General features: G+C 36.2%; 1 protein-coding gene across 1 annotated transcript in view; it reads right to left on the bottom strand.

Annotated features, from left to right (window-relative positions):
- The window catches only part of LOC123322588 (otoferlin-like), a 229341-nt gene that overhangs the window by 198087 nt on the left and 3885 nt on the right, over nt 1–27369 (bottom strand). The window contains exon 2 of the mRNA XM_044910534.1: nt 8926–8984. Within this exon, the coding sequence (XP_044766469.1) occupies nt 8926–8984 (59 nt within the window). The remainder of the gene's footprint in view (nt 1–8925; nt 8985–27369) is intronic.

Raw genomic sequence — 27369 nt, 5'->3', positions numbered from 1 at the left:
TCTATAATAACATTCTAAATTCTCAATTTTCCGGCCGAGTTCGGAAAGCGGAAGTCATAGGAATTTGAAAGGATTCTTCTGATCCCAGTAACTACTATCGACAGTATCGAGTATCGATCCATTAGTTTATTGAGTGTTCCTCTCAAAAGTAGACAGAGGCTTATTCTTCTTAGGATTGAATCGACTCTAGAAAGCGCTTTCCAAAATAGTCAACAATCACACAATACATATATTTCATTACATTACTTTCTTGATAAGGGACAAGAAAAGGCTTTTGCCGAAAGAAACCCATGTTTGCAGTAAAGGTTAGGTTAGGCTATCCTCACCGTCGCGCAGATCGTTTTCACATCCATGTTTCGGACGTGTGAGAAGGACCTGCAAAGTGCAATACTCTGCAGGCAATAATAAACAGGAGACTTGCCCTATTTGAATGCTGTAGAAAGTGGGCTTGGAGTTATATTCGCATAAAGCGCCATCTCTTATTTCACTGAATACTGGACATACGTAGAATATAAGGAAATAGGAATCTTTAAAAGCCAAATCTATTAACATAGAAAATAAACTCAGAAATGCTTCTCAACTTATTGAAACATTATACGCCAGAGATCAATTAACAGTCAGTCCGATGTAAACATTATCGGAACGTGCCATTGGAATATCAAGCCTTCTTATCGAACGTTTCAGGAAACATCAATTCGAATTTGTTGGCGATAATGCCGATAATACGAAAAGTTTCTCTAGCGAAATATTGGATTAACAGTGGTGAACCTTCCCTAACGGTTTTCTCTTCAATGAAAAACGTTTTTCAAAGCCAAGAAATTTGTCGTTACTTTAATTTAACGTCCTAAAGTTTTGGAAATAATTGATCTTGACGTATTGACAAATTGCTTGTTATGAAGCATGTTGAATTATCTGCAGTGAAAATAAAAATTACAAAAATGTAGATTAGGTTGCATACAACAGGTACGCAAAATCTGGGACTTCTTATTTTCTCATCCGAATTTCAAAGAATGATACCTACTTCCCAGAGAAAATCGAATCACTGAAAATATATCACAATATATTCACAATCACAGCACGTGAAAGAGGTTGAAATTCAATTACATCAATTCAATTTCATCCCTCTAAATAAACTACGTCAATGACTAAATCATGCACATCTATACAGTTATGGTAAGTACATGGCATTAAGAAATATTCCACCCCAATAGGTACCTAAGATATAAATGATCTACTTTTCACTCACTCTGTAATTTAGTTCCTAGGAAAGTTAAATTTTCATCAACATTCAGAAGTCAATTTCGATAGTCTACAAACGATTCAAGGTTTTCTGATATTCGGCCCTATTCTGTAACCTCGGGTCGAATAGAAATGTACGAAGGCGTAGAAGGGCCAAGGAATTATTTTATTTCCAATCCCGACTTATAACTCAGGATCTCGAGATCCGGAGTTATAAGTCGGGATCTCGAGATATAAGTCGGGATTATAACCTCTATTTTTCGAATTCAACTTAGTCGTTGTCGAATTCAACATTGTCGTGTTCGAGGTGCAATCAATATAATCATTACCTAACTATCCTACGGTAAATTTAAATCGGGAATAACTTTTTCAACTTTTTGCAGTGAAAATGAATGACATGTCAGAGGTAAGTTTTTTTGCTATCTCTAAATGAATAGCCATATTGAATTATGTATATTCCATTCTAGGAGAAAAGAACTGAACGATTAGTGCAGCGATATTATTCATTAGGAATCGAGCATAAGGAAATTCTAGCATTGTGGTCCATACTGCGGAAGCATAATTCACAATTCTGGATTAACCTTTTTGAAATAGAAAAGTTATAACATCATGTAGGTTTTTGTAAGATTCAGGTGAATTAAAAACAACAGAAATATGTGTGTATTCTGTTTCAATAACAAAGGTTTTATTCAAATAAACCAAAAACAGAATTCCCTTATATGTGTTATATTCTGTAAGTAATAAATTCAAGAAGAGTAAGGGTTTTCAATTACCCTCAAATTCAAGCTTGTTTTCTTTATCATCTATATGAGATTTTGTCATCCGAATAATAGCCAAATATTTAAAGCTACACCATATAGATGAACTCTTTGAGGAAAAATGTAATAGCGGAATGGGATTTGGACCAGAATTCATTACAAATTTTCAATTAAATCCGATTCATTAAACTTAAATCAATTTTAAACTTCCTATAAAACCTTCCTCTCAAAAACAAATATTCTGAAGACGTGTACTGAAAAAATTTTAGTATACACCATTTAATTTAAATACTCAAGGTTTACACTTATACAGGGTGAATCACCGCAATGGCCTAATAGACGTATTAAATATGGATCAAACGACAGCAAATGAGTCATACTAACACGCCCAGGTTCACTTCTAATTTAGAAACAGCCTGTATATCTTCGCATCGTAGATGATATGATAGCTGATTTGATGTAGGAGTTTCAACAATATATAACCCCTGGGTAAAAACTCAAAGGTTTATGATTTATTTGGATTCCTATGAAAAAAATTGTGAGAATGCGAAGTCACACTTTTCTGCATATTTCTGCTGAAGATTTTCTCAAGAAATTCTTTCGCACTTTCAATTTTTCATAATTCTGCCTTATGTAGGTACTTTTATTTTAGCTTTGTCTTTTTTCCATGTAGAATCGACTGATTTTGAAAAATATAGGTTGTATTGAAAATCTTGAATTTAGAATAATTCGATGTGGTGTCAACTTGATGATTTTACATAAACACCTGCACATTTTGATTCCAATTAAATTTACCGTAGGATAGTTAGGTAATAATTATATTGATTGCACCTCGAACACGACAAAGTTGAATTCGAAAAATAGAGGTTATAATCCCGACTTATATCTCGGGATCTCGAGATCCCGAGTTATAAGTCGGGATTGAGAATGAAATAATTCCTTGGCCCTTCTACGCCTTCGTAGAAATGTACCATAATTGCTTCGTTCTGGTAGATATCTTTTGGAGGCATACCATCTCCATTCTATCTGATGTTGCGAAACATTATCTCCACTTTATTTCTACCGAATATAATGATAACAAATTTCATTTACTATTCTTGTACAGTCAATATAGCGGCGAGCGCAAAGAATTCAGAGCATGGAGAAAATTACTTTGGCAATTATCTTTACAAAGCAGACTTATCCCTGAAAATTGTTGACACCTCTCCTGTACTGCAGTTGTTGGATCCGTAAACACCTGGAATTCAATTACAGGGGAGCAAGATTTCATTCTGTAAATATTTGCTATCACGGGGATTTTCCGTACAGCAATCCAGCTATTATCTAAGAATTCTTGACAAATATGATTTTCTTGAAGAAAAATGTATGTACCGGGTTTTTCATTATAATTTGACATCCCCTTTATCTTTGTTACAAATAGAAATAAAAAAAATATTTTACACAAATGATCTACGAAATCAAGTAATTGTTTCTAAAATTATTTCACAGAAGGAAATATACCGGGTGGTCCACCACAGTCGAATTGAAAATCGAAAATTGCTGAGAAACTCTAGGAAAACCTTATGAAAATGGTTTCAGAATTAATTTGTACAGTCAACGAGATATAGAATAAGAAGTATTTATTTGTCCATTATTTGTAATTGATGTTATGATGTTTAAAACTTAATTATGATCCCTCTGTATATTTTTTTTTATTGGAGTAGCCAATTTGTCTACTCGAAAAAATCCTGTCTGTGTCGCTGGTGTAATTGGTTTTTTCATTAATTGTTATTTAAGAAAACTACATATTTTCAATGTTCCGTCTAAATGGTGCTTCTAAGTTATAAGGTGATCTGACAAAACTCATCATAATTTGAACTTGCCATTTCATTTTTGAGGTCAAATACAGGGTGTTGCATTCAGAAAATGTAACTTTGGTCAATATCTAGGTCTTCGACCACCCTGCTTCTAAGTAAATTGTGCTTTTGCACACCCTACACAGAAAATATTCTCAGAATATCTTTATTTAATTCCTCAAAATGAGTTCCGCGTCTGCGTCTGTGGTGGGCCACCCGGTGGACAGCACTTCATCTTTTCGAATGGAACACCCTGTATATGTTTCCATTGTTGGCTAGCTAATGGTGGAATGGCCTACTGAGTTAGGTGCCCCACGGTAAAGAACAATCAGCTGATTTTGACAAATCGTTAGAGTACCCTATTGTCGATTTTGCTATGACCTTTGTTTGGAGAAGTAGCTAATACTCTGATTGTTTATTTGTTAGACAACTGTCTATAAGACATCTGCTGGGCGCTGGGTATGAAATACAGATGAACTTGTAAAAGGGGTATTTTCCAGGCAAATAATATTCTTATCAAGGTTGAATAAACTATACCAGATAGAGACTTAGATGATTTTCAATTGCTCAACAATAATAGCTCATCTTCAGGAGCAAATCAGTGAAGCTAAAATCAAGAAAAATAATAAGAAATTATGTCTAAAGAATAAAAGGCACAAAAAAAATATACCGTATAATATTGATATGATATAATAATACTCGTAATAATATGATAATACTTAATAAATGTACTTAAGTAGAGAAAATGGAATCACACAGATTTAACTTACACAAAAGTTGAATAAGTAAAAAAGTCCAACAATATTGCAATTGAATATTGAGAAGACAATGACCAAAATGATAAAAATAACAAAAATAAACAAGAAAGGTAGGATGTTAGTTATAAATAAATTGTGTATTTGTACAGGGTGGGCAAATTGGTGACCTAAGGAGTTAGGCCATTCCACCAGACACAAGGTCCATCCAAATTATGTTACTTGCTAATTCGTGTTTATATACAGTGTATCTCAGGATTAATGGGAATAAATTTTGATATACAAACTTATAGTTTCAGAACCTCAAAATAAGACAAAAAGTTCCGGAAGCATGTCCGGAAGCGCTTTATTGAAGAGTCAAGTTGCTTTAATGAAAACTGTTTGATTATGGATATAATGAATTTTTGAAAAGCGAGACAGAGATAAAGAAATGAAATTTTGGAGGTATTTTTCAGGTGGGCACCTAAAACACTATGGCAAGTTTCCAAATAAAACCGTCTTTTCAACGCACAATTTTTAACGATAATATTCAAAATGCGTTGTTGATTTGAGACCTTTGTTACTGATTGACTGATTTTAAATTTACAGGTCGAAGATCAGGGTATTGGAACAAAAACCACTTCAGTCATCGCCGACATGTTTCGATTTTATTTAAAAATCTTCTTCAGGACTCTCAAACGAATTACAGAAATTTTATCACTTATATACATGCCACAAGCAAAAAAGGCGACCCAACGATCATATAATAAATAATTACATAAATAGCAGTAAACTACAATTCACACAAAACACAACGTAGTGAAAAAACGAGCAATGAGAGAAAACAAAATTGGTTATAATTTGACTATGTATACAGATATTTGGCTTAAATGAGGGAAACAGTTCAGTTATACTTACAGTTTTATCGTGGTTTACACAACATCAAACGAGAAATGATCTGGAGAATTGACAATTGAAATTGAACAGTTCTTATCATAAATACATTACACGTTCTATCAAAAGAATTTATTCGTGTTTTTTCTTCGATTTTATTAATAAGATAGTAATAGGCTGTATTCAATCCATCAATGTCTGTCCTTTTATTAATGAATTTTTCATTTTATTTGATCCAACCATTTCATGTAGCAATGGTCGAATCAAAATGAAATCTCAAATTGGAAAACACTGCAGTAGAGTGAAAAATGAATATTGCAGAATTCTATTAGTTCGTTAGTTGGAAACTCGTACAAAAATTGCAGAACGATTCCAATCTTATGCATAATTCCAAAGGGTTTAAAATGAATTAAGTCGTGCATGCATAATTATGTTGACTTCGATTCAGTTCCTGAATTCAAAAAGCCGACCTGTGTAATAATGGCAATGCGATACGAGAAAAGGGTACCGATGAATGTGATAACAAATCTGGAAACAATTCGCCGCTATCACAGATTGTGCTCCAAATGGATGGGACCATTTCATAACGATGGAAATTCATCAATCTTTCATTCCTTTTTCGGTCTACTGAGCTCGCGTTCATTGATCCGGATGAAAAATGTTTCCACTTTTCGAATACCGCTGTATTTTCATTCAATCTTAGCCTTCGCCTTGTTATTCTTTCATCTTCATAGGATGAAATATGGAAGCACCAATTGATGGGCAGCAGGGATAATTTATGGTGCGCCAAAGCTTTGCAAATATTCCTGGAAAATTCTACTATGCTGAATTTTCCTGGAAAAAATCCGTAAACGGGGATTATGGTAGCGAGATGAGGGATGGAATCTGCAAATATACCGAGCACATTATGTCAACATGATCCAGATTTCAGTTTCCTTTCAAGAGAACCGAAATTCAGTAGCCTAAATGAATGCACCTGTAAAATGTAATGAAAATTTTAATATTTGTTCGACAAAAAACGCACATAAATATAGTCAGCTATTCACATCAGTTAGCTAATCATTGAACTAATTAATGAACAGTCTAGTCAAATTGAGGTTTTACCTCAGAATGAGAGATAATCAGGTGAAAACTAGTATAAACCTTCATTTGGGCGTTCATAAAGTTCACTCAAAAGTCTCATAGAATCTCGTATCTGCGTCGTAAGTAATTCAAGGTCAAAGTTGAAAATATCAAATATCTTGGTTTCTGTGGCTCCAATGATGTTAACGTTCATTATCGAAGTTGTAGAGCATAAACTTTCCGCCAAATTTCATCACAGACTCTTTCTCCATACGGTCAACCATTTTTTATGTGAAATAGAGAACACCTAGAGGATCACGAAAAACTCTCATATGTACCTATTATCTCTACGAATTCTAGATTCTGATTTACAAGTTGTTTTTCAAATTTTGAGTGGATACTAAAACCACTCTATCTTCTGAACGGAATCACCAATTCATCCGAAATTTGGAATGAATTAAGATAGCTTCCATGAAGTTCCAGTAAACTGAAACTGAAATCAAATATCATTCGATTTGCAGGACCGTATCACATAAATTTGGGTAGTTCATAGAAGTTCGCGAAATCACCCTGTACAATGAATTTCATGATTTCCTCGATATCTGCGTAAACGGTAAGATTCATTTATTCAATGTGCCAAATAATATTGAATGGGCACCCTACTGGTTGCCAAAGTTCTTGATAGTGACAATAATTTTTTCTCTCGTGTCGATATTTGACATCTTATTCATCTCATAACGAAGTGAATTTTGATTCTTTATGAATTTAATCAATTGAATATACATCATTGAATGTAAATTTCAGTTTTCATTTGGTATTTGATCAAATAGATCAGTTTTCTGAAGCGTAACTCAAGGATGGGGGTCTTCAACAATAACTTATCTTTAGTCATTTGATTAGCAAGAATAAACTATAAAGTGATGGATAAGAAAAAGGTAAAAAACAAAAACTAAGCGGCTCTCATTGTCTATTTGAAATGAAGGCCTTCCAATATAAAAAAGCTGAGAAATGTATTCAGAAGGCTTTCATTACGAACAGACAATGCCGCTCACTTTTTGTTTTTTTTTACTTATTTTTTATTCATCGCTTTATAGTTCAAACCAATCAAAAATAGTTTATCGAATATTCATGTGTACAGTGCATCCCATTTTGGGTGAGACAGCCAGGTTTCTAGCTTGTTATTTGAAATAGAGCCTTGCGGTTTTCACGTTCTTTTCCTACTTTTTTGTGAAACTCAAGTTGGCCTAATCAGATTTTGCATAACTGTTTCCGATTATGAGATACAGGACGATTTTGGAAATTGATACTTTTCGGACCCCTCCTTTATCTCCGAAGTTATTAGAAATAAGGCTGAGCTAAAAACTACGTCTGCGTAGAATCCAGTGGCGTACTCAATTTTTTTTTTCGGGGTAGAGTAATAAAGATACGACACAAACCTATATTTTTTCAATGGAACACCCTGTATTTTATTACTTCGTTGAATCCGTTATTTTTTTTCCTTCCTAGAGTTTTATTTATAGTATACTCAAGATCAACTTCAAATAAATCAATATAACATTAACATAAACAATATGTCATTCAGGGATTAGTGATATTTGCTGTAACTTCAATAGTGTCAATGAAGTTTTTGAGTTTTCAGATAAAAACTCAGTATCCTCATTAACAATATGTCTTTCATTTAATGAGTATTTAATTACACAAAGTAGATAAGTATTATCAAATGAATATGAATATAAAATGTATGTGTTGAATTGTTGAATACAATATATTAACTGATAAATAATACAAATCGTGTCATTGATATTTCAAAGATTCAATAACTAAATAAAAAGTAAGACAAATTTCATGATCTACAGCTTTGGTAAGTATGCTAACATGGAGTGATAAAAACCGAGATGATGGCGAAATACCGATTTTTTGACTTTTGACCTTGAATAACTTACGACTCAGAATAGAGTCGTTTATGATACTTCTGAGACAACTTTGAGAACGTCGAAATGAATGTGTATACGGGTTTTCAACTTAGTATCTCTCAACCCCGTGGTTGACCCATATATTATCTAACGTTTCAAGCGATGAAATTGAATAAAGAGTGACAGGGTGTATATTTATCATTACTGAATGATGAGCACTATATCCTAGTTTCAGTTCAATCAGATGACATCAAGTTGATGAATATCGTATTAACGTATGTAGGTTGCAAACACGAATGCGAGTTGATAAAAATATGCTATAAAATAACATCACGGACAATTCCCACGTTTTAGAGTAGCATTCTGTAATTTTATTGAGGGATAATAAAATTTGGGGCTATGAAAGCATTGTAATACAATTGCGTTGTATGCACAGAAAAGTTCCACTGAAAAATTAATTGAACGCAATTATCTATTGAATATTACTCACCTGATCGACAACGTATAATTCTGATCCAGTATCCTCCAGTCGGATGATATGCGATACACCTACAATAAAGATATTTCCATTAGCATTTCCTTTCAATTTCATTTTTTCTCAGACAAGGCTAGCATGAGATGTTCAATGGATACAGCCCTACTCTAATATCACGACTTACTATACCATCCTTCATGCTTTTTCCATGAGATGAAAATATATAAGATCTTCGATACCTCACATTATATACTGGGTGGTCCAACGAAAAAACACCTAGATTTTACCGACTTTAAAATGAAAATGTGGAAAATCACTCGAACGGTCAATTTCTGATTCCAGGAGGAACAACTTTTCCGCTTTTTTTCATCCCCATAACTTCAACCCCCTAACGAGTTGATCACAACCCCTTGATTTTGAATAAGGATGAGGAAGTTGCCACAACTAATTTTGAAAATCGTACCGATTACTACCTGACCCTAAAATTTCGCTTCAAAATGTGCATTGATAATGAAATAACAGCGAAAATAATGAAAGAGGCAATGTGGAATATTATTCGCATCCGACACATTTCAACCGATGTGAAAAGAGCGATCAAAGATAGCCGACCAAATCTCCGGAAACACCCGAATGCCCAGACCAGTGGCGTCCGGATCGATTCAGTTTTATCATACGAATTCGATGTATAATGGGAGGAATAGTGGGAATATGAGTGAAATAAAGATTTTCTATATTTGGTAAATAAATTCTACAAGGAGTTAAATATCCTGGGGATAACCTTTTAGAATCGGACTAGTTTTTATTCACGGCACGTAAATATACTGTATCCACCAAACTTAAATAAAAAGTATGTCTAGGCTAAATCATTAATGAGCGAAAAAAAAATTTGACTTCCGATGGGATTCAGGGGTTGAATTTTCAACCCTTAACTTTGATGGTCTTATCTCGATGGGAAGGCGTGATTCCTGCATAACCAAATTTGGAGTAAATATTCTTCAGGACATTATCATATATTCCCACTATTCCTCATATCATATGATTTGGTTATGCAAGGATCACGCATTCCTATCGAAACACGATTATGACTGTTAAGGGTTGAAAATTCAACCCCTGAATACCATCGGAAGTCAAATTTCCGTTTCGCTAATTAATGATAATGTCCTGAAGAATATTTACTCCAAATTTGGTTATGCAAGGATCACCCTTCCCATCGAAATACGACCATGACTGTTAAGGGTTGAGAATTCAACCCCTGAGTCCCATCAGAAGTCAAAATTTCTGTTTCGCTTATTAATGATAATGTCCTGAAGAATATCTACTCCAAATTTGGTTATGCAAAGATCACACCTTCCCATCGAAATACGACCATGACTGTTAAGGGTTGAAAATTCAACCCCTGAATCCCATCGGAAGTCAAATTTTCTTTTCGCTTATTAATAATTTTGCCTAGACATACTTTTTATTCAAATTTGGTGGATAAAGTATATTCCTGGTATCTTCGCATTATCCATTTTCTTCATGCCGACATTGATAAATGCAAGGGTACAGGGAAAAAACCATTGATTTCAGTTTTTGTCCGAAAATGAGTTAGACACACCATTCGATTCAGAATGAAAAGTAGTACATTATGGTATATTAAAACCATACGTTAAATCGGTTCCGAAGATTTACCGTGCAGAGAAAGAACTAACGATGTCGATTGATATACGGAAAGAAAAATCTCTAAGTTATTTCATGTAATGCACTCATTTTATGTATAATAATATTAATAATGCTCATTTCGAGAACAACAGTATTTAATTTGTCATATTTCAAATAATATGAACGGATTTCGAAGGTGAAAACGCGTTTTTCTCAGCTTTAAGGAAAACTGACATCGATGGTTGTTTCCCTGTACCCTTCAATTTACGTGCCGTGAATTAAAACTGGTCCGATTCTAAAAGTAAATGTCCTAGATATTTTTACTCCTTGTAGAATTCATTTATCAAATATAGAAAATCTTTATTTCACTTATATTCCCAGTATTCCTCCCATTATACATCGAATTCGTATGATTAAACTGAATCGATCCGGACGCCACTGGTCTGGGCGTTCGGGTGTTTCCGGAGATTTGGTCTGCTATCTTTGGCCGCTCTTTTCACATCGGTCACATTTCAAAGGTATTTAGTAGTTATGTTGTTAATTTTTTGTCCAGAAAAGTAGATGCACCATGTTGTTGATTTACCTTAGTCTAAGGCAGGGGCGGATCTATACTTTTTAAAAGTAAATGGAGGGCAGTACCGGGCGCCCGCCAGTGAAGGGCGCCGACGGTGCCCCTACTAGCACAGGGCTGTTATGCTTTCATGCTGGTCGGCAGTACAATTCACTTTTGCTCCGGGCCTTTGCAAAGCCAGCATGAAAGCATAACAGCCCTGTGCTAGAAGGGGCACCGTCGGCGCCCTTCACTGGCGGGCGCCCGGTGCTGCCCTCCACCCCTGCCCCCTCCTAGATCCGTGACTGGTCTGCAGTGAATTATTAAGAACGTTACAAGTGTGTCGAAACGATTGTAAATTTGTAGTAGAATTAAAATGGTGTTTTCCGTAGAAGTCAGAGTGTAAATAATTATCACTCTTCGCAAACAACAGCGAATTTAAACTGCTCCACAAGAGTTAGGGATATCGTATTCAATCGTTTTTAAAAGTATGTTATATTCGAGAAAATCGCTGTGAAATCATTTGAAACTCAATAACAACTTGAATTGATCCAATAAAAATCAGTATGAGACATTTCGTCAATGTGGTTGTCTTTTTTCTGAAGTTTGGTTCTTTGCATATGCTTCATGAATGTTCTTATTTTGAAATGAAGTCAGTTTATCAACGGCTTCGATTTGAAACGAGTTTTCTGAAAATGCCAAGACGTAAGTTAACAAACGCTGGGGTTAATAGGGCTATCGGAATGCTACAGGGTGGCCTAACTCAGGTTGTTGTAGCGGAAAGGCTCCATGTCATCCAAAGTGTGATATCTCGACTTTGGAATAGGTTCAGGGAGACAGGTTCCGTGTTGGAAAGACCAAGGCTTGGTGGGCGACGAAAAGCAACACCTGCTCAGGATCGTTCCATCACCGTTTCAGCGGGAAAAAACCCTACATCTGTAGAATGCTACGGAATACTCTTCAAAATGCAGATGGGGTCCAAGTTTCCATCGAAACCATCAGACAACGTTTGAGAGAGGTGAATTTTTGTGCAATTTAAGTCAATATCCCTAACTCATGTGGAGCAGTTGATTTTACGAACGACATCCTGGAAAAATTGTATCCGCTGCTTACTTCGTGCAACTGATTGCAAAATTTGACGCTACTGGTTCAGTCGGAAACAAAAAGAGGGTGCATGAAAGAAATGAAGCGAGGGATGTGGCTGTCTTAGGTCGTGTAGCAATGCATCCGAACTTTACTAGTAGAAAATTGTCCCATGTATCTGGTGTTTCATGCACAACAATCATGAGAATCCTTAAACAATTCAAATTCCATTTTTATAAGATACAATTGATTCAAGAACTGAATGAGGATGATCCCGATCGCCGACTCCAGTTCTGTGAAGTGGTCAGTGAAATGATTAACGGTAATCAAAACTACGTCCGATATCTGTTTTTCGGATGATTGCTCATTTTACCTTAACGGCATTGTAAATCAGCATAACTGTCTGTATTGGCCTGATGGAAATCCAACATTATTTCGTGCGGTGCATACTCAGCTTCCCCAAAAATTAAATGTTTGGACGGGCATTTATGAAAATCACATAATCGACCCTTTTTTATACCCGGTAATCTTACTCACCAAATTTATAAGACCATAAAAGGATCATTTCCAACAAGATGGCGTTCAACTGGTACGTCAGTTCTTAGATGAAAAATTTGCTCATGCCTGGATTGAAAGAAGGAGACATATTGAGTGGACACCCAAATCACCTGATCTGGGCCCACTAGACATTTTTTATGGGGTCACCTAAACTCCAAGATTTACGCTGTCCAGCCTGAGTGACTAGATGATTTGCGAACTCGGATCATTAATGAATGCCGTCAAATTACACCAGAAATCTTGAGTAATATACGTGGACGTTTTCATCGAAACTTATATTATTGCATGGAAGTGAATTGCGCTCATTTCCAGTATTCAATAAACTGATTACAAAAGTAGCTGCTCTTCCACTCTTTACCTGTCATTTCGTTATCCATGGAAATTTTGAAGCGAAATTTCAGGTTCAGATAGTACTCGATAAGATCTTAAACATGGAGGTATCGCAATATCCCTCATCCCTATTCGAAATCTAGGTTTTGCACTCACCCTTGTTAGGGGGTTGCAGTTACGGAAATCCAAAGGGCGGAAAAGTTGACGGCTCCGAGCGATTTTCCACATTTTCATTTTAAATCCAGAAAATCGAGGAGTTAAGTTTTCATTGAACCACACACTCTATACGTTACAAGGTTCACACATACCTACCTAGCATGTACAAGAAAACTTTTCATTTGATTATGCATAAATCTTTGGTGTACCGAAATATTCACACGACATTTAAATACCATGTACGAAAGCACTGTTTTGCATATATTTCCTGATATGAACAACCTACAGGGTAGTTCTAATGGGATTCCACCCCTCATTCATTAACTTTGGTCCAATTGGTGGTAGGAAATATTGATTCCTCTTTGTTCCTAGTTTCATTTACACATGCGATATATCAACAGACATATTTGCGAGGTCAGCAGACTTCTCATTTCATTATGACCCAGTTTTCTGAGAATTGTATTTCGAAATTAGAAAATTCACACCGGGAGATCATTATTTCTGCTGTAGTCAACTACATTAAAGAATTGATTAAAAATGGAAAAGGTATTCCTTTTCAGGTCGAGGTTCATTTACAATTCAGTCCAACAAATGAAACTTTGGAGAACTAGTTTCAGTTTCAGTTCAACTTTTTTTGCATATCAGTGATGAGACAGAAAATCACCTTTCAATAAAAAATGATGCTGTATTTGACTCTTTTCGTAGTTACTCAGTGAAATATACAAAGTGAGATAGAAAACGGAACACCCAGTACTAACGAATTTATTACAACAATTTTCTGCAACCATTTTTCTTGGTTAGGAGAGCAATAGGCATATTCAGTGTACATAGTTTTAACGAGAAAATATAAAAGAAAACTTTTCTTAATAAACATTTAATTTTCCTATTGTTTTATACTTTCATAAATCTTTCTATACATACTCTTACAAATAAACTTGGAGTTCATTTCTCACTTATGCTGAGAATAAGTAAAAATGATTTCATGATCATGAGCAGATAGTGTTATACATCGAATGAATAATCCCTATTCGCAAAATAAATATGTTGTTGAAACTTACAAGTAAGAGTTTGTTTGTTAAATATGAATCTATATTCATATACATTCGATCTATTTATATCGAATGTCGGTACGTCATTTTTGGAAGAACTTTTTCGATTCTTGAAGTATGGTGATTCACATTGTGATTTGTAAGAAAAATTTGCTTTTCAGTTGGAATTATGGCGATTTTCACAATGAGGTGTCTGATCTTATACTGAACGGTGAAAAGTAGTATAGGTACCATGTTTTTATAACATTCATTCAAAAAAAGGCGTCAAGTAGGCTAAAGGATTACTAAGGGTGACTGAACGTATGTCATTCCTTGAATTAATTCATCTTCACAAAATGTAAGTAATGATGACATTAACCTATATGTATATCGTAATTTTGTATGGAAAGTGGAAAAGTTACCTGTAAACTTCACCTAACGTGCGAAAAGCATTCTTTCATTGGCTCAGATCACAATAATCCAAACAATCATAGATGGGCGAATAGAATAATTCTTGAGACAAATTTAAACCGAAATAGGTATACAATTGTCATACGTAAGAGTCATGAATCTTGAATGGATCGTGGTATTCTATTTTTATTTTGTTTATAAAAAGGTTCTACCTATTTCAGTAATATATAAATCACAGATTACCATTTCGTTGGCTATTGTGACTGCTTCCAAAAAATGTGTTCATTAATTATGTTATAGAACGTTAGGCGTTAATTAAATTATGTAGAAATTAAATATTGAACGGTGAAGGAAAAATTATATAATATAGTACCTACATGAAAAAAAAATCGACTACGTTATTCAGAAGATTAGCTCTTTAAGCTAACTCCAAGACCATGCAACATTAAAACGATTAAATTATGTAACCATCCAAATTTCTTACAAAATAATGAAGTTAAGCGTATTTTTCTACAACTGGCACAGCTAGTTTTTCCGGAACTCGAAAATGGGTGAAGTCAGCTAGGGGACGTTTTCAGAAGAAAATTTCAGAAATAAAACTTTTTCGCATTGGTACGGAATTGTAATCTCGAAGGATAATTCTATATAGTAATAATAACCAATGATCGAAGAATTGGTGGACCTACTAGCGAATTCCACAAAATTAAAAGCCAGGCTCTAGGGAGGCGGATTTTTCTTTATCTCCTACAGGAAATATTCAATGAGGAAAATACTTTTGCTTTTCGGTTAGATAAGCCAATAGTTTCATTTTAATCGTTTTGACGTTTTGTAATTTTATCTACAATCAACAGGACATATTTCGAAACATATCGTATCGTCAGGCACCATAGAAGTACGATTTTAACATCGTACGAATTTTACCCAAGAATCCATTATTTTCGGATAGATCGAAATATTCTTACCTTATCAATTCGCTATCTGAGACTTTTGTAGATTTGAAGCCAATAAACTTTTCATACGTGAATACTGACTCACTGCTGGGTGTAAAAGAGTCATCCATGATATTTTTCATAATAGATATGTATGATTGGAGAAAGTTACATATTTGAATTTGATAATGTTTGTATATAGTGTTGGATGTCAGAAGAAGTAAATTGAATATAAATAGTGTACAATATCTTACACCATTATATCCTACTCCTTGCGAGGAGATGTTACAATCCTAAGAATTTGGAAAGGTATTTAGACTCATACACAGCAAGCAGGATTTCCATCTATGCGTGTACCAGTCTCATGTTCTAGAGCCCAACGATATTTTACACGCCGCGCTTCCTACTCAAAATTAGCCTGCATTAACGCATGTTAATCGATTAGCCAAAATTGGTTGTACACAACAACAGATGAGTTGCAAAAAGATATTATTCCACATAAGGACCATAAGAAAAAAATCATACACCTGTGAGAAAGTAGTTTTGTGTACTTCTTTTGGTTAAGCCATTACGTGTCTTAGGACCATATTTTGTGCATATTTTCGAAAACACGGCCATAATGAAAAAAGTAAGTTTTCCCTCGAATATTCCCATCAATTTTTGAGCAGCGTAACTATTCTGCCTATTCCCTTCAATCGTACTGAATATCTTTTGCTCTTTATAGACCTGCTATACAAGTTATACAGGGTGAGTCTTTGAATCGTAAAAATATTTTACCAGAAGATTCTTGAGGTCAAAAGGAATACTTTTTCCCCTACCATTTTCCAGAATCGGCTCAGTTTAAAAGATACAAGTTATTGAAAAACCATAATGAAATTTAATTTTTAGTTCTATCTCAGAAACGGTTTTATCGAAAGTAATGAATTTCGGAATAAAGTTTTTCATTTACTTGATTAATCTTGTTCGAACACCCACGTCTTCCAGTTTTCTCATAATAACCATCACGTTCCACAAAATTAACAAAAATTCAAAGAACCCAACTCTTGAAACTGAGTTGGACGCTATCCGCTATCTAATGAATTTGAACGTTTTGTAGAATAAAAATATTCTTCATATTTTCTCGTATAATGCGCCATTTTTAGAGTAATTTGATGTTCAAAAACTGAAAAGTATCTGTGAAATTTGAAAAATTAGGTACTTTGGTTGAATACAACTCTGATCTTTTTATTAGGGCCGAATCTACCTACTGTTGAAATATTGTAAGAGTCAAAGACTCAGCCTGTATATGATTAGTTGAGAAAAAATTTAGGAGGCAATTCCTTGCCAAAAAAATAGAGTGGATCTTTCAAACAAGCTTTTCCTTTTTGATTATACCACCTGCTTAGTTACAGCCCCCTAAAAATGGCGCCCGAAAAGCAGTTTTGAATTTTTTCGATTGATTCTGTGGACTCTGAGAACAGCGGGTAAAATTGACCCTTCCAAGTGCTGCAAATGATAAAGCTTTCGGAATATCGTTTTATAGGGCCTTATGAATATGTACATCGAATATCAAACCCTTTATTCATTTTTGATACCAATTTTCGATTTTTTCCGATTATGAGAAAAAGGGGTGATATTCATCCTTTCAAGACCTGCAAATGAAATAAGCTCTCGGATGTTCACCGAATTTCAAACCCTTCATTCATTTTTTAGACCTAGTTTCGATTCATTCTGTGGACTCTGGGAAGTGGGAGTGAAATTCACCCTTTCAAGTTCTGTAAATGAAAAAGCTGAAAGCTCTCGGAATATCACTTTATAGGGTTTTATGAATACGTACACCGAATTTCAAAACCCTTTATTCATTTTTGAAACTTAGTTTTTTATTTTTATCAGATTATGAGAAATAGGGATGGAATTCCACCTTCCAAGTTCTGCAAATGAAAAATCTGTCGGAATATCGTTTCCCACGACCTTATAAATATGTGCACTGAATTTCAAACCGTTCATCAATTTTTTAGACCTATTTTCGATTTATTGGACTCTGGGAAAAGGAGGTGATATTGCCCATTCCAAGTTCTGTAAATAGGAAAGCTCTCAGGATATCGTTTCCTTTGGAATTTATGGATATGTCTATCGAATTTCAAATCTTTAATTATTTTTAAGACCTATTTTTCATTTACTCTATGGAGCAGGGGGGGCGAAATTCACCCTTCCAAGTTCTACAAATGAAAAAGCGGAATATCACTTTACAGGCTTTTATGAATACGTACACCGAATTTCAAACCCTTGATCCATTTTTTAATGAATATCCATTTTTCGGATGAAACTCTCACTTCAACGTTCTGCGAATAAAAATCTTTGGAATAGTATTAATCAACTTCTTATGAATAAACAATCCGCGTTTGCAGTAATTCATTCATTTCCGAGACCTTACATCGATTTCAGTATGCATAGTAGGTAAACGAAAAAAAACAGTACCCGACGCCACTGATCAAACGGCCGCTAGATCTCAAGTGGCTGCTAACAAATGACAGCAAACAGCAAACTTCACACCGGTCTAGAGAATTATTAAATAAATAATGGTCGAGTACAAGATTTCTCCGTCATCTTCATTATGAATTGAAAATGAAATAGGGAATTCTAAATTTCCATCAGTACCCAGACAAAAGTTCATACAGTGAATATTCTACTTCTTTTCGAATAATTCACATTGATATCGATATCTGGTATTCAATGTGTGGAGCTGGTGGAAAGGTGTAAAACATAATTATATTGGTTACTCTCGAACGAATAATAATTTTTCTGCAACCTATACAGTTAATCTTTCCTCAATACACCCATCCCCGAAAATCAATGCGACCTAAAAATAAAATAATTATTCGGATGGCTGCTGAATATTTCTATGTTCGATTGTCCATGACAATTATATCAATTATTAATGAAGCTCCAACCATTAAAAGGGGTCCTTAACGGGTGATTTCGTGTACTTTAAACCGAGCTGTTATTATTTCATATATTGCTCCTCATGAGGGAGGAAATGAAAAATTTTGAAATTGTGACAGGATTCTCGCATGGAAGAAATGTGAGAACAGCGTAAAGAAATACATTTTACTGCTGAATTGTAAGAACACATTTCCTGGAACTAATTGTCCCTTTTCCGAGGAAAGGAATATTGGAAAATTCCCATTTAATGAATTTTTTATCGCGCACCTCTCAATTTTCCTGTCCAAATGAAATATCCGGCGCGAAAAACATCCTCAAAGAAGAAGTCAACGGTGGAATAAGTAGAAAATAACTCAAGGGGCATGGAACACTCCTGCACAAAGAATGGAAATTCAACAACCGAGCTCTTTCCTTCCTTCGCAGCGTTCATTAAAATTTATGAATTGGTTAATTCAACGTAATATTCCCCAATTGTGAAAATTCCAGTGTTCTGACAGAAGAGTAATGTGACTCCGAAATCACATTCCAATTAGAGTGAAAAAAATTTGTTTCTTGTCGTCGCAGGTAGATACCAACGAAATTTCCATCGTAGATGAAGGAATTTCAACTTTAGTTTTAATATTTTATATTACTTGCACGTTGGCTGGATACATAGATCTAAATAAATTTGGCCAGTAAGATTAACGGGTATAAAAAAGGGGTTTGATTCCCATAAATACCCGCTCAAACATTTGATTTTTGGGGAAGCTGAGTAAGCACGTCACGAAATAATCTTGGATTTTCATCTGATTTACCGTTAATCATTTCACAGACCACTTCACAGAACTGGAGTTGGCGATTAGGATCATCCTCATTCAGTTCCTGAATCAATAGTATCTTATAAGGATGGAATTTATGTTTTTTAATTTAAGGATTTTCATAATTGTTGTGCGTGAAATACCAGATACATCGGAAATATTTCAAGTCTGCCTTGATTTCATTGAATTCATTGGGGTAAGCATCGATTTTGAAACAGAGAAATGTCTGTCAGTGTAGAATCTGCTGCTGAAATATTTCTAATAATGGTCCAATTTCAGAACTGCTTCAACTCATTATTATCTCATTGAAGCAAGAGCACATGCAGACGGGTAGTTATGGGGGTTGTGACCTTGGTAAAATTCTCTAATTTTCAAAGAAATAAATACTCATTCACCCAGGCACTACATCTGACCCCCCTAGACTCAAATGCTAAATCTCCTATTGCATTATTAATCAATGGATGTTTATTTCATTGAAGAGGAAGGTATGCCATCAACAATGGAACACGATATCAACCCAATAGTCGCTAAGGCTACGCTAGCAGCACCTTTTCATGAAATTTTCCATGACCAATTCGCACATTTGCGGCAGTATGTCCTCGATAAATTCACGAATTCCATCTTGGTCTTGAATCGATTGTGAAACATTAGCATAGCCCCAAGAAAAGTATCAAGGTATTAAATCACAAGATGGCCAGTTGTGATGACCTCTTCGAGAAATAATACGGTCAGGAAATTTTTCTTGCAAAATTGCGATGGTGTCGTTGCTTGTGTGTCCCGTAGCGCCCCGTCTTGTTGAAAATAAACGTCGTTCACATCAATATCTTCCAATTCCGGCCATAAAAAAATCATTGTTCATAGCTCGGCAGCGCAATTTATTCAACGTAACAGTTGCACCAGCCCTATTTTTGAATAAGTCCAATCACATCGCCATGCGCCAGCCCAAAAACCGCACAGAACAGTGATAGAGGATAGAGGATAGACAGGCTCCTCAGCAATCATTCTTGGATTTTCGGAGCCACAAATTCGACAATTCTGCTAATGAACGTAGGCTGATCACCTCATCACTGAAGATGAATTTTTATTGAAAATCCGGATCATTTTGATGTATTTCAAGGACCCAATCAGCAAAGATTCGATAATGCTGATGATCGACCGCCTTGAGTTCTTGTGTTAACTGAACTTTAAAAGCCTTAAGATAGGTCTTAAGGCTTTTAATGATGACTTAGGAGTCTTCGCGCAAAATACGGTGTAATGTCGTTTCTTGGAATGCCTAATTCCAAAGATCGACGAGGAATTTACAAACCTGGGTTTTCGTCAACACTCCTGGCTACAGGAGCAATCTTCTCAGTTGTTCTTGAGCGACGGACCCGATTTCGATTCATCACTTTGTCCCAACAGCTAAAATTTTTTCACCTGTTTTACTATTGCCGGTCGAGAAGATGCTTCACGACTACCTAAGAGTGCTTTACTTTTGCGAACTGCAAAATTTTCACCTTTTTTGCAGTGAATTTCAATAATTTCAGTGCGTTGTTGAATTGTGTATCGTTCCATATTTAGTAATGGCGTAGTTTCTACTTGTCGAATTACAAAAAAAGTGACAGCTGCCCAAATAACGGGCTGTTTAAAATGAAATGTCTTATTGGACCATCATGGAAAAAAAATATGTCATATTCCTGTGAGTAAAAATTGTATAGACGCAGACAGTCCTGGAAAAGATTCGATCCCATTCAACCTATGGTCCTAGGAACACTAGAAACACAATAGCTTCCAGGGGAACAGTAGGTATATATAATGACAATAATTGTTCGAAATGGAAATCTCTATTTGTTATACAAAGTTCACATCGTTTTCAAAAACTCTTGGGAATTCAAACGTAGATCTCAGTGGCATGGTGATGACAGTTCGAACTAAAAAGTTAATGCAGTCATTGTCATTTTTGAAGAGGATTCTGATATTTTCTTCAAATATATCCTTTTTTCTCAGTTTATCGTTGTTTTTTCTTTCAATTTTGAAGATTGGTTATCAAAACTGGATTCAAGTGAGTTAATTATTATCAATTTTAGGTCAATAAATGTCATGAAGTATTTATGAAAGAAATTCCGACTATGTTCTCAATAAGCTGATAAAAGAGTGCAATATTTTATTAATCCGAATTTCTTGGCTTTTTGCACGATCATAATAGGAGGAAAATAATTATATGGAGAGCCACAATTATGATAACTTGTCTTCTCCATTATATACAATGGCTAAAATTGCAACATTGATGCTAAGAAAACTTGTCCGAGTTGAACTGGAAATTACAAATGATTTTCTAAATGCATTTCGTATGAATGCTATCGAAATTCATATGTATATCAACTTACTGGAAAAAGTCCTCTCTGGGGAAAACAGATTTGTTTTTTGTGCAAGATTATATATCCAGGTTAGTTAATTCACCTTTTATTCCTCGTAACTAATTTGAAATGTACAAAAACTTTACCGTGCTATAAGGACGAGATACACATGTCCTAAAACATTCACTAAACGTTCATTTCATCGTGGAAAACAGTAAAAACTGACATCTTCACAAGAAAGTCGTAATCGAAAATTTACTCAAAGGATGGATGGGGTATAAGGGGGAAGGATGCGTTTTATAGCCTCTCCTCTCAAATGCCAACCTTACAAACTCGCGGTGCACCCTGTTCTTACGAACGAGGGTCTGGCGACCGAACATGAGCGGTATAACTCTGTTTCACACAATTATCTAGCCTAAGTATTGGCTTGAGCAGGAAATGGCTCTCTGCGTTGCTTAAGTTACGTCTCAGACCTTGTCGTCTCAGGATACCTGTGCCACAAGATAATCTAGTCGAAACCGCAACCAAAGTTGCACTGACAGCGTTACCAGTGCAGCTTTTAAACACCTTCTAACACAGCTCCTATAAAAAGATGGATCAGTCGAACAGGACAAAATTTGTATCCGGAGGTAAAATACCCTTCCATTCGGATCTCCGGGGGAGGGTGCCTGAGCGAGTGAATCATCGTACAACTACCAATGAAAAGCACATAGCTTTTGCAGCATGGAAAGTCAGAACCTAGCTAGACAACCCCAAGGCCGACCGACCAGAGGAAGTACTGCCCTTATCGATAAGGAATTATAACGAACATCCATTGCAATAGTTGCCTTAAGCGAGACACGCTTTTCGGACGAAGGTAGGCTTGGTAGAACAAGCGTATACTTTTTTCTGGAAGGGCTTGTCAGAGGGCGAAATAAGACAACATGGCGTAGGCTTTGCCATTAGAAACGATCTGGCTGCCAAACTAACCGAAAATCCAGTTGGCATCTCAGAACGTTTAATGACCCTACGCTTTCCTGCAGCGAATATCACGTTTGTGAACATCATTGCAGTATACGCACCCACTTTGAACTCCTCTGACAACTTGAAGGACACTTTCTAAGAAACTCTCGTTGCTACATTAAGTAAAATCCCAAAAAGGGAACGAATTATTCTCCTTGGCGACTACAACGCCAGAGTAGGTAGATGTCAAGACTCAGAACTGTGGCCAGTAATAATAGGGAAACACGGCACACACAGCATCAATTCGAACGGAGAACGTCTGCTGTCTCTTTGTGCAGAACACAATCTGTGTATAACGAACACCTTTTTTATTAGGAGACCCCATTCAAGAGGGACCTGGCGACACCCACGCTCAGGGCATTGGCATACTCTCGACTATGTAATCGTGAGAAGAAAAGATCTCTAAGAGGTGTTGGTCACTAAACCCAGAGCAGATCTGGAGTGCTGGACTGATCATAGGCTGGTAATCTCGAGAATGAAGATCTCAATGCTCCCAAAATACCAACGCAAGCCAAAGTTGCTAAGAGAGCGCCTACAAATCTCCAAACAAAACCCTACTACAAAGGACAAATTCACAGCTGCCGTCAAAGATAGTCTAACACCACCGGATTATAACGACGACATTGAGAATCATTGGCTCCGCTTCAAATCATCTCTTACAAATACAGCGAAAGAGATACTGGGCACAGAACGCTTCCGAAAATCCCCAGACTGGTTCGCCGACAGCGAAACTCATATCGCACCCCTTTTGGAGGCAAAACACAAAGCGATGAAAACAGCAATTAACAAGCCTGGCGATGATGCAGCCCAAAAAACTCTTAAAAACTTAAAACGCCAGGTCCGTCAAGAAATAAGAAAAATCAGGGATAGCTGGAGGAAAGAAAATTCTAGGGAAATACAAGCTTACGCCGATAACCATGATTACAGGCGTTTTTTCGAAGCTATTAAACTGTTTATGGTCCAAGCAGAAAAGCTAACTTTCCTATAAGAAATGCTCATGGAGCTATCCTTACTGATGATAGAAAAATCCTCGAAAGATGGAAGGAGCACTACTCACAGGTCTTGAATCAAAATGACGACTCGGATTTATCCATTTTAGACCTTCGCATAGTCCGATGACATCGCTTGATGACGAACTCTCAATGTCGGAAATCAAAAGTGCGATAAAAAATATGGAAAATGATAAGTCACCTGGTCTAGACGGCGTTCCAGCGAAAATATTCAAAGCCCTGGATGAAGACATTGTCAATAATCTCCTAACACTATTCCGTAAGATCTGGGAACAAGGAGATGTGCCACAAGACTTCAGAGACGCTTTAGTTATCAACCTCTATAAGAACAAAGGCGATACGTCAGATTGCAACAATTACAGGGGCGGTAAAATTTTCTCGAAGATTATGGCTAATCGTCTGATTCCACTCTCAGAAAAGCTATTACCTGAATCCCAGTTGGCTTTCGACCAAATCGAGGTACGGTGGACCTAATTTTTACACTGCGACAGCTGCAAGAGAAGACCCGTGAACAACAATCAAGGATCTATACAGCCTACAACGATTTAAATAAGGCCTTCGACTCGGTGAATCGGAGAGCGCTATGGAAAATCATGGGACGCCTCGGAATACCCGAAAAATTCTTAGCAGTGTGCAAGAGCCTCCATACCAACAACACCGCTAGAATACAGCATAATGGCTCTACAACCGCCCAATTCTTAACCAACTCTGGAATAAAACAAGGCTGTGTGTTAGGGCCTTTACTTTTCAATGTTTTCGCCATAGCTGTCTCGGTAATTGCTGACATGAGTATGCCTGTAAGAGGTGTTGGAATAAGGTTCAGATTTGATGGAGGCCTATTTAACCTGAAGCGCCTCAGAGCAAAAACCCATACAAAGTTTATCACGGAACTTCAATATGCAGACGACTGCGCACTTATCGCTAGGAGCTCAGAGGATCTACAGACAATGTTGGACACCTATAAACATATATACGAAGCTTTAGGCCTTAGACTCGACAAAACCAAAATCCTGGTAAGTCCGCCAGAAAGCCTTCAAACAGATATCAGCCTGGAGAATTAAATTCTAGAACAGGTCGAGCAGTTCAAATACTTGGGAAGCTTCATAAATACTAGGGCTAACCTGGACACGGAAATACACAACCGTGTCAATTCGGCATCACAGGCATTCTGGAAGCTAAAGGACAAAGTGTTTCAAAACCACGACCTCAATCTGAAAACGAAGACAGATGCTTACAAAGCAGTGGTCCTCCCAACGCTTCTTTACGGAAGCGAAAGCTGGACACCCTACAGGCGACATATTAAACAGCTCGAACAAACGCAACAACGACATCTAAGACAAATAATGCACATCAGATGGTTCCACAAAGTTTCGAATGCAGAAGTCTTGCAGCGCGCGAGTTGTACAACAATTGAGACTCAAGTAACGAGAGCCCGACTCAGATGAAGCGGCCACATTCTAAGGATGCAAGACACAAGACTCCCCAAAATAGTTCTGTATGGCGAATTCACAGGGGGAGCCCGGAAACCAGGAGGCCAGTATAAGCGGTTTAAGGATGTACTACATCAATCCCTAAAATCAGTTAATGCCAATCACAACTGGGAACAACTAGCGTTAGACAGGTCACAGTGGAGGTCTTTGGTACACAGTTACAATGGAGACTCGAGAAGGACACAGCGGCGGCCAGATCTGGTTGGTGACCATCCAAGGGCGGATCCAGGATTTTTTTCTGGGGGGGGCACAACGGGCAGACGAGCAAAAAATCAACAGTAACTGTGAGAAATGAACTTCACTTTTATTTTTAAGAGTTCAAGTATGTATAGAAAGATCCGTCCGTCTGGGGGGGGGCACGTGCCCCCGTGCCCCCCCCCCTAAATCCGCCCTTGTGACCATCCATGCCCTGAGTGTGGAAGGATCTGTAGGTCACGGTTGGGTCTCTACAGTCACATGAGGGCACACAGCCGCAATTAGCCTTAAGAAATTATAAGTCTGTTCGCAACGGTTTTTTTTTTCAGCAATGAATGAATGAATGAAACTCAAAGGATGCAAATTATGAAAGTTTCACTAAGCTTTCCCCATTGTTACGATATAGATTGAGATATTTTCAACAGATTAAGATAAATTTTTCATGAAAACTCCTCGATGTATACAAACAAGTGCATTAACTTTTTATTTACAAAAATTGACACGAGGGGGCTCATCGCTTATTTGGTATTCCCATTAGTAAGCGTTTATGAAATGCAACCTTGTTATATTAATCAGTTGTGGTATAAATTTCCTGATCTGTAAATATCAACTATTGAATAACTTAGACCATTTTACAACCAAGTGGATTTGTTTTTGCCTAGGCTGTCCTCTTTCGTTATACATATATTTCAAAATATAAATTCAGTGTATCTATACAATTTTCGTTCACGAGAATTGAGAATATCATATTTATCCTAATTCTACTAAGTCACCATTAGCAATGAAATTTCAAATCAAATAAAAATTTTAAATCAATATGAGAGTTTCAGACTCTCCGTACCAATGACCGAAAATTTCAATATCTACTTATCACAATAATTTCTGTACTTTTTTATCCGATAAATAATGATACGAATCCAAACAGCGAGAGCCCTTGAGGAAATAACGACAATACGGGTTTCCTCCTCGTTAAGGAAATGCGATAATATTCCGAAATTATCGGTTACCGATTGAGTATTTTTGAATGCAAGAATGTGATGAAGAAATCCAGAATAGGATTATTATAAATAGGTCAGAAATAATGAACAATAATCTTTATAATTAGTCATAAAATTTATCGCGTTATTCTACCTTGCAGCACTCATTTCATTTTCGAAACTGTAACTTTTCTGTACTAGGTAAGAAGCTGGAATTCTTGTTTAGAGCTTGAAAATATTTTTTGCGCACTTTAAGGAATTAAGAAATACTTTTAATCCCTCATTTGAGGGACAAAAAAGTAAGTGGCATCCCTGAAGGATAAAAAGTAGAAGTAGAAATTTTTTCAAATTTTATGGAAAATCCACATTTTTCTTTCTATTTTGTATTTACAATTATGATTACCTCACTACGGTTATCAGGCTGAAAAGACGCGGACAGTTTGAGGCTAAATCGTTTGTTATTGACGTATTTTGAACATATGTGCGGCTTACCTATACTGACACAGAATTTTCTAGAGTTGAATTAACTATGGCAAAAATCAGGTCTGCCACTTTTTTTTTTCTAGGTTTGCCACCCACCATGTCCCTTCAATTCATCCAGGCTTACTTCCGAGTCAGCCAGTTAAGATATATAGATCAGCGTCTGACAGCTTAAAGAATTTGACCTGTCTGAGCGTTTTTTCTTTATTCCATCCCAAAGCTCAAAATTCGGGGTGGAAAGTTATGGATTGCCTACCCTGTATATATTGTGCTAACCTATAAAATGCTTCTTCTCTGGGTTGAATTCACATACTCCGAGAGTAGAGTATGAGTAAGAACAAGCTCACAGAGCATACTCCGAGGTAGCCAGAGTAGGTTTGTGAACGCTTAAACGCTTTGAAATAATCAGAGCTTAGGTACTGAGAGAAAATTTGTGACCGCAACCCTGGAGGACTTACCTACATCTACTTATCTGTCTTTGTTTGAAAACTTAGACCTAATAATGAGCAAACTAGAAGCTGAATAATTTGCATAATTCAGTAGGATAAGTTGTTTAATCACAAC

Source organism: Coccinella septempunctata, chromosome 1 (assembly GCF_907165205.1).
Source record: "Coccinella septempunctata chromosome 1, icCocSept1.1, whole genome shotgun sequence".
Taxonomy (NCBI): domain Eukaryota; kingdom Metazoa; phylum Arthropoda; class Insecta; order Coleoptera; family Coccinellidae; genus Coccinella; species Coccinella septempunctata.
This window is presented reverse-complemented; position numbering and strand designations above follow the sequence as displayed.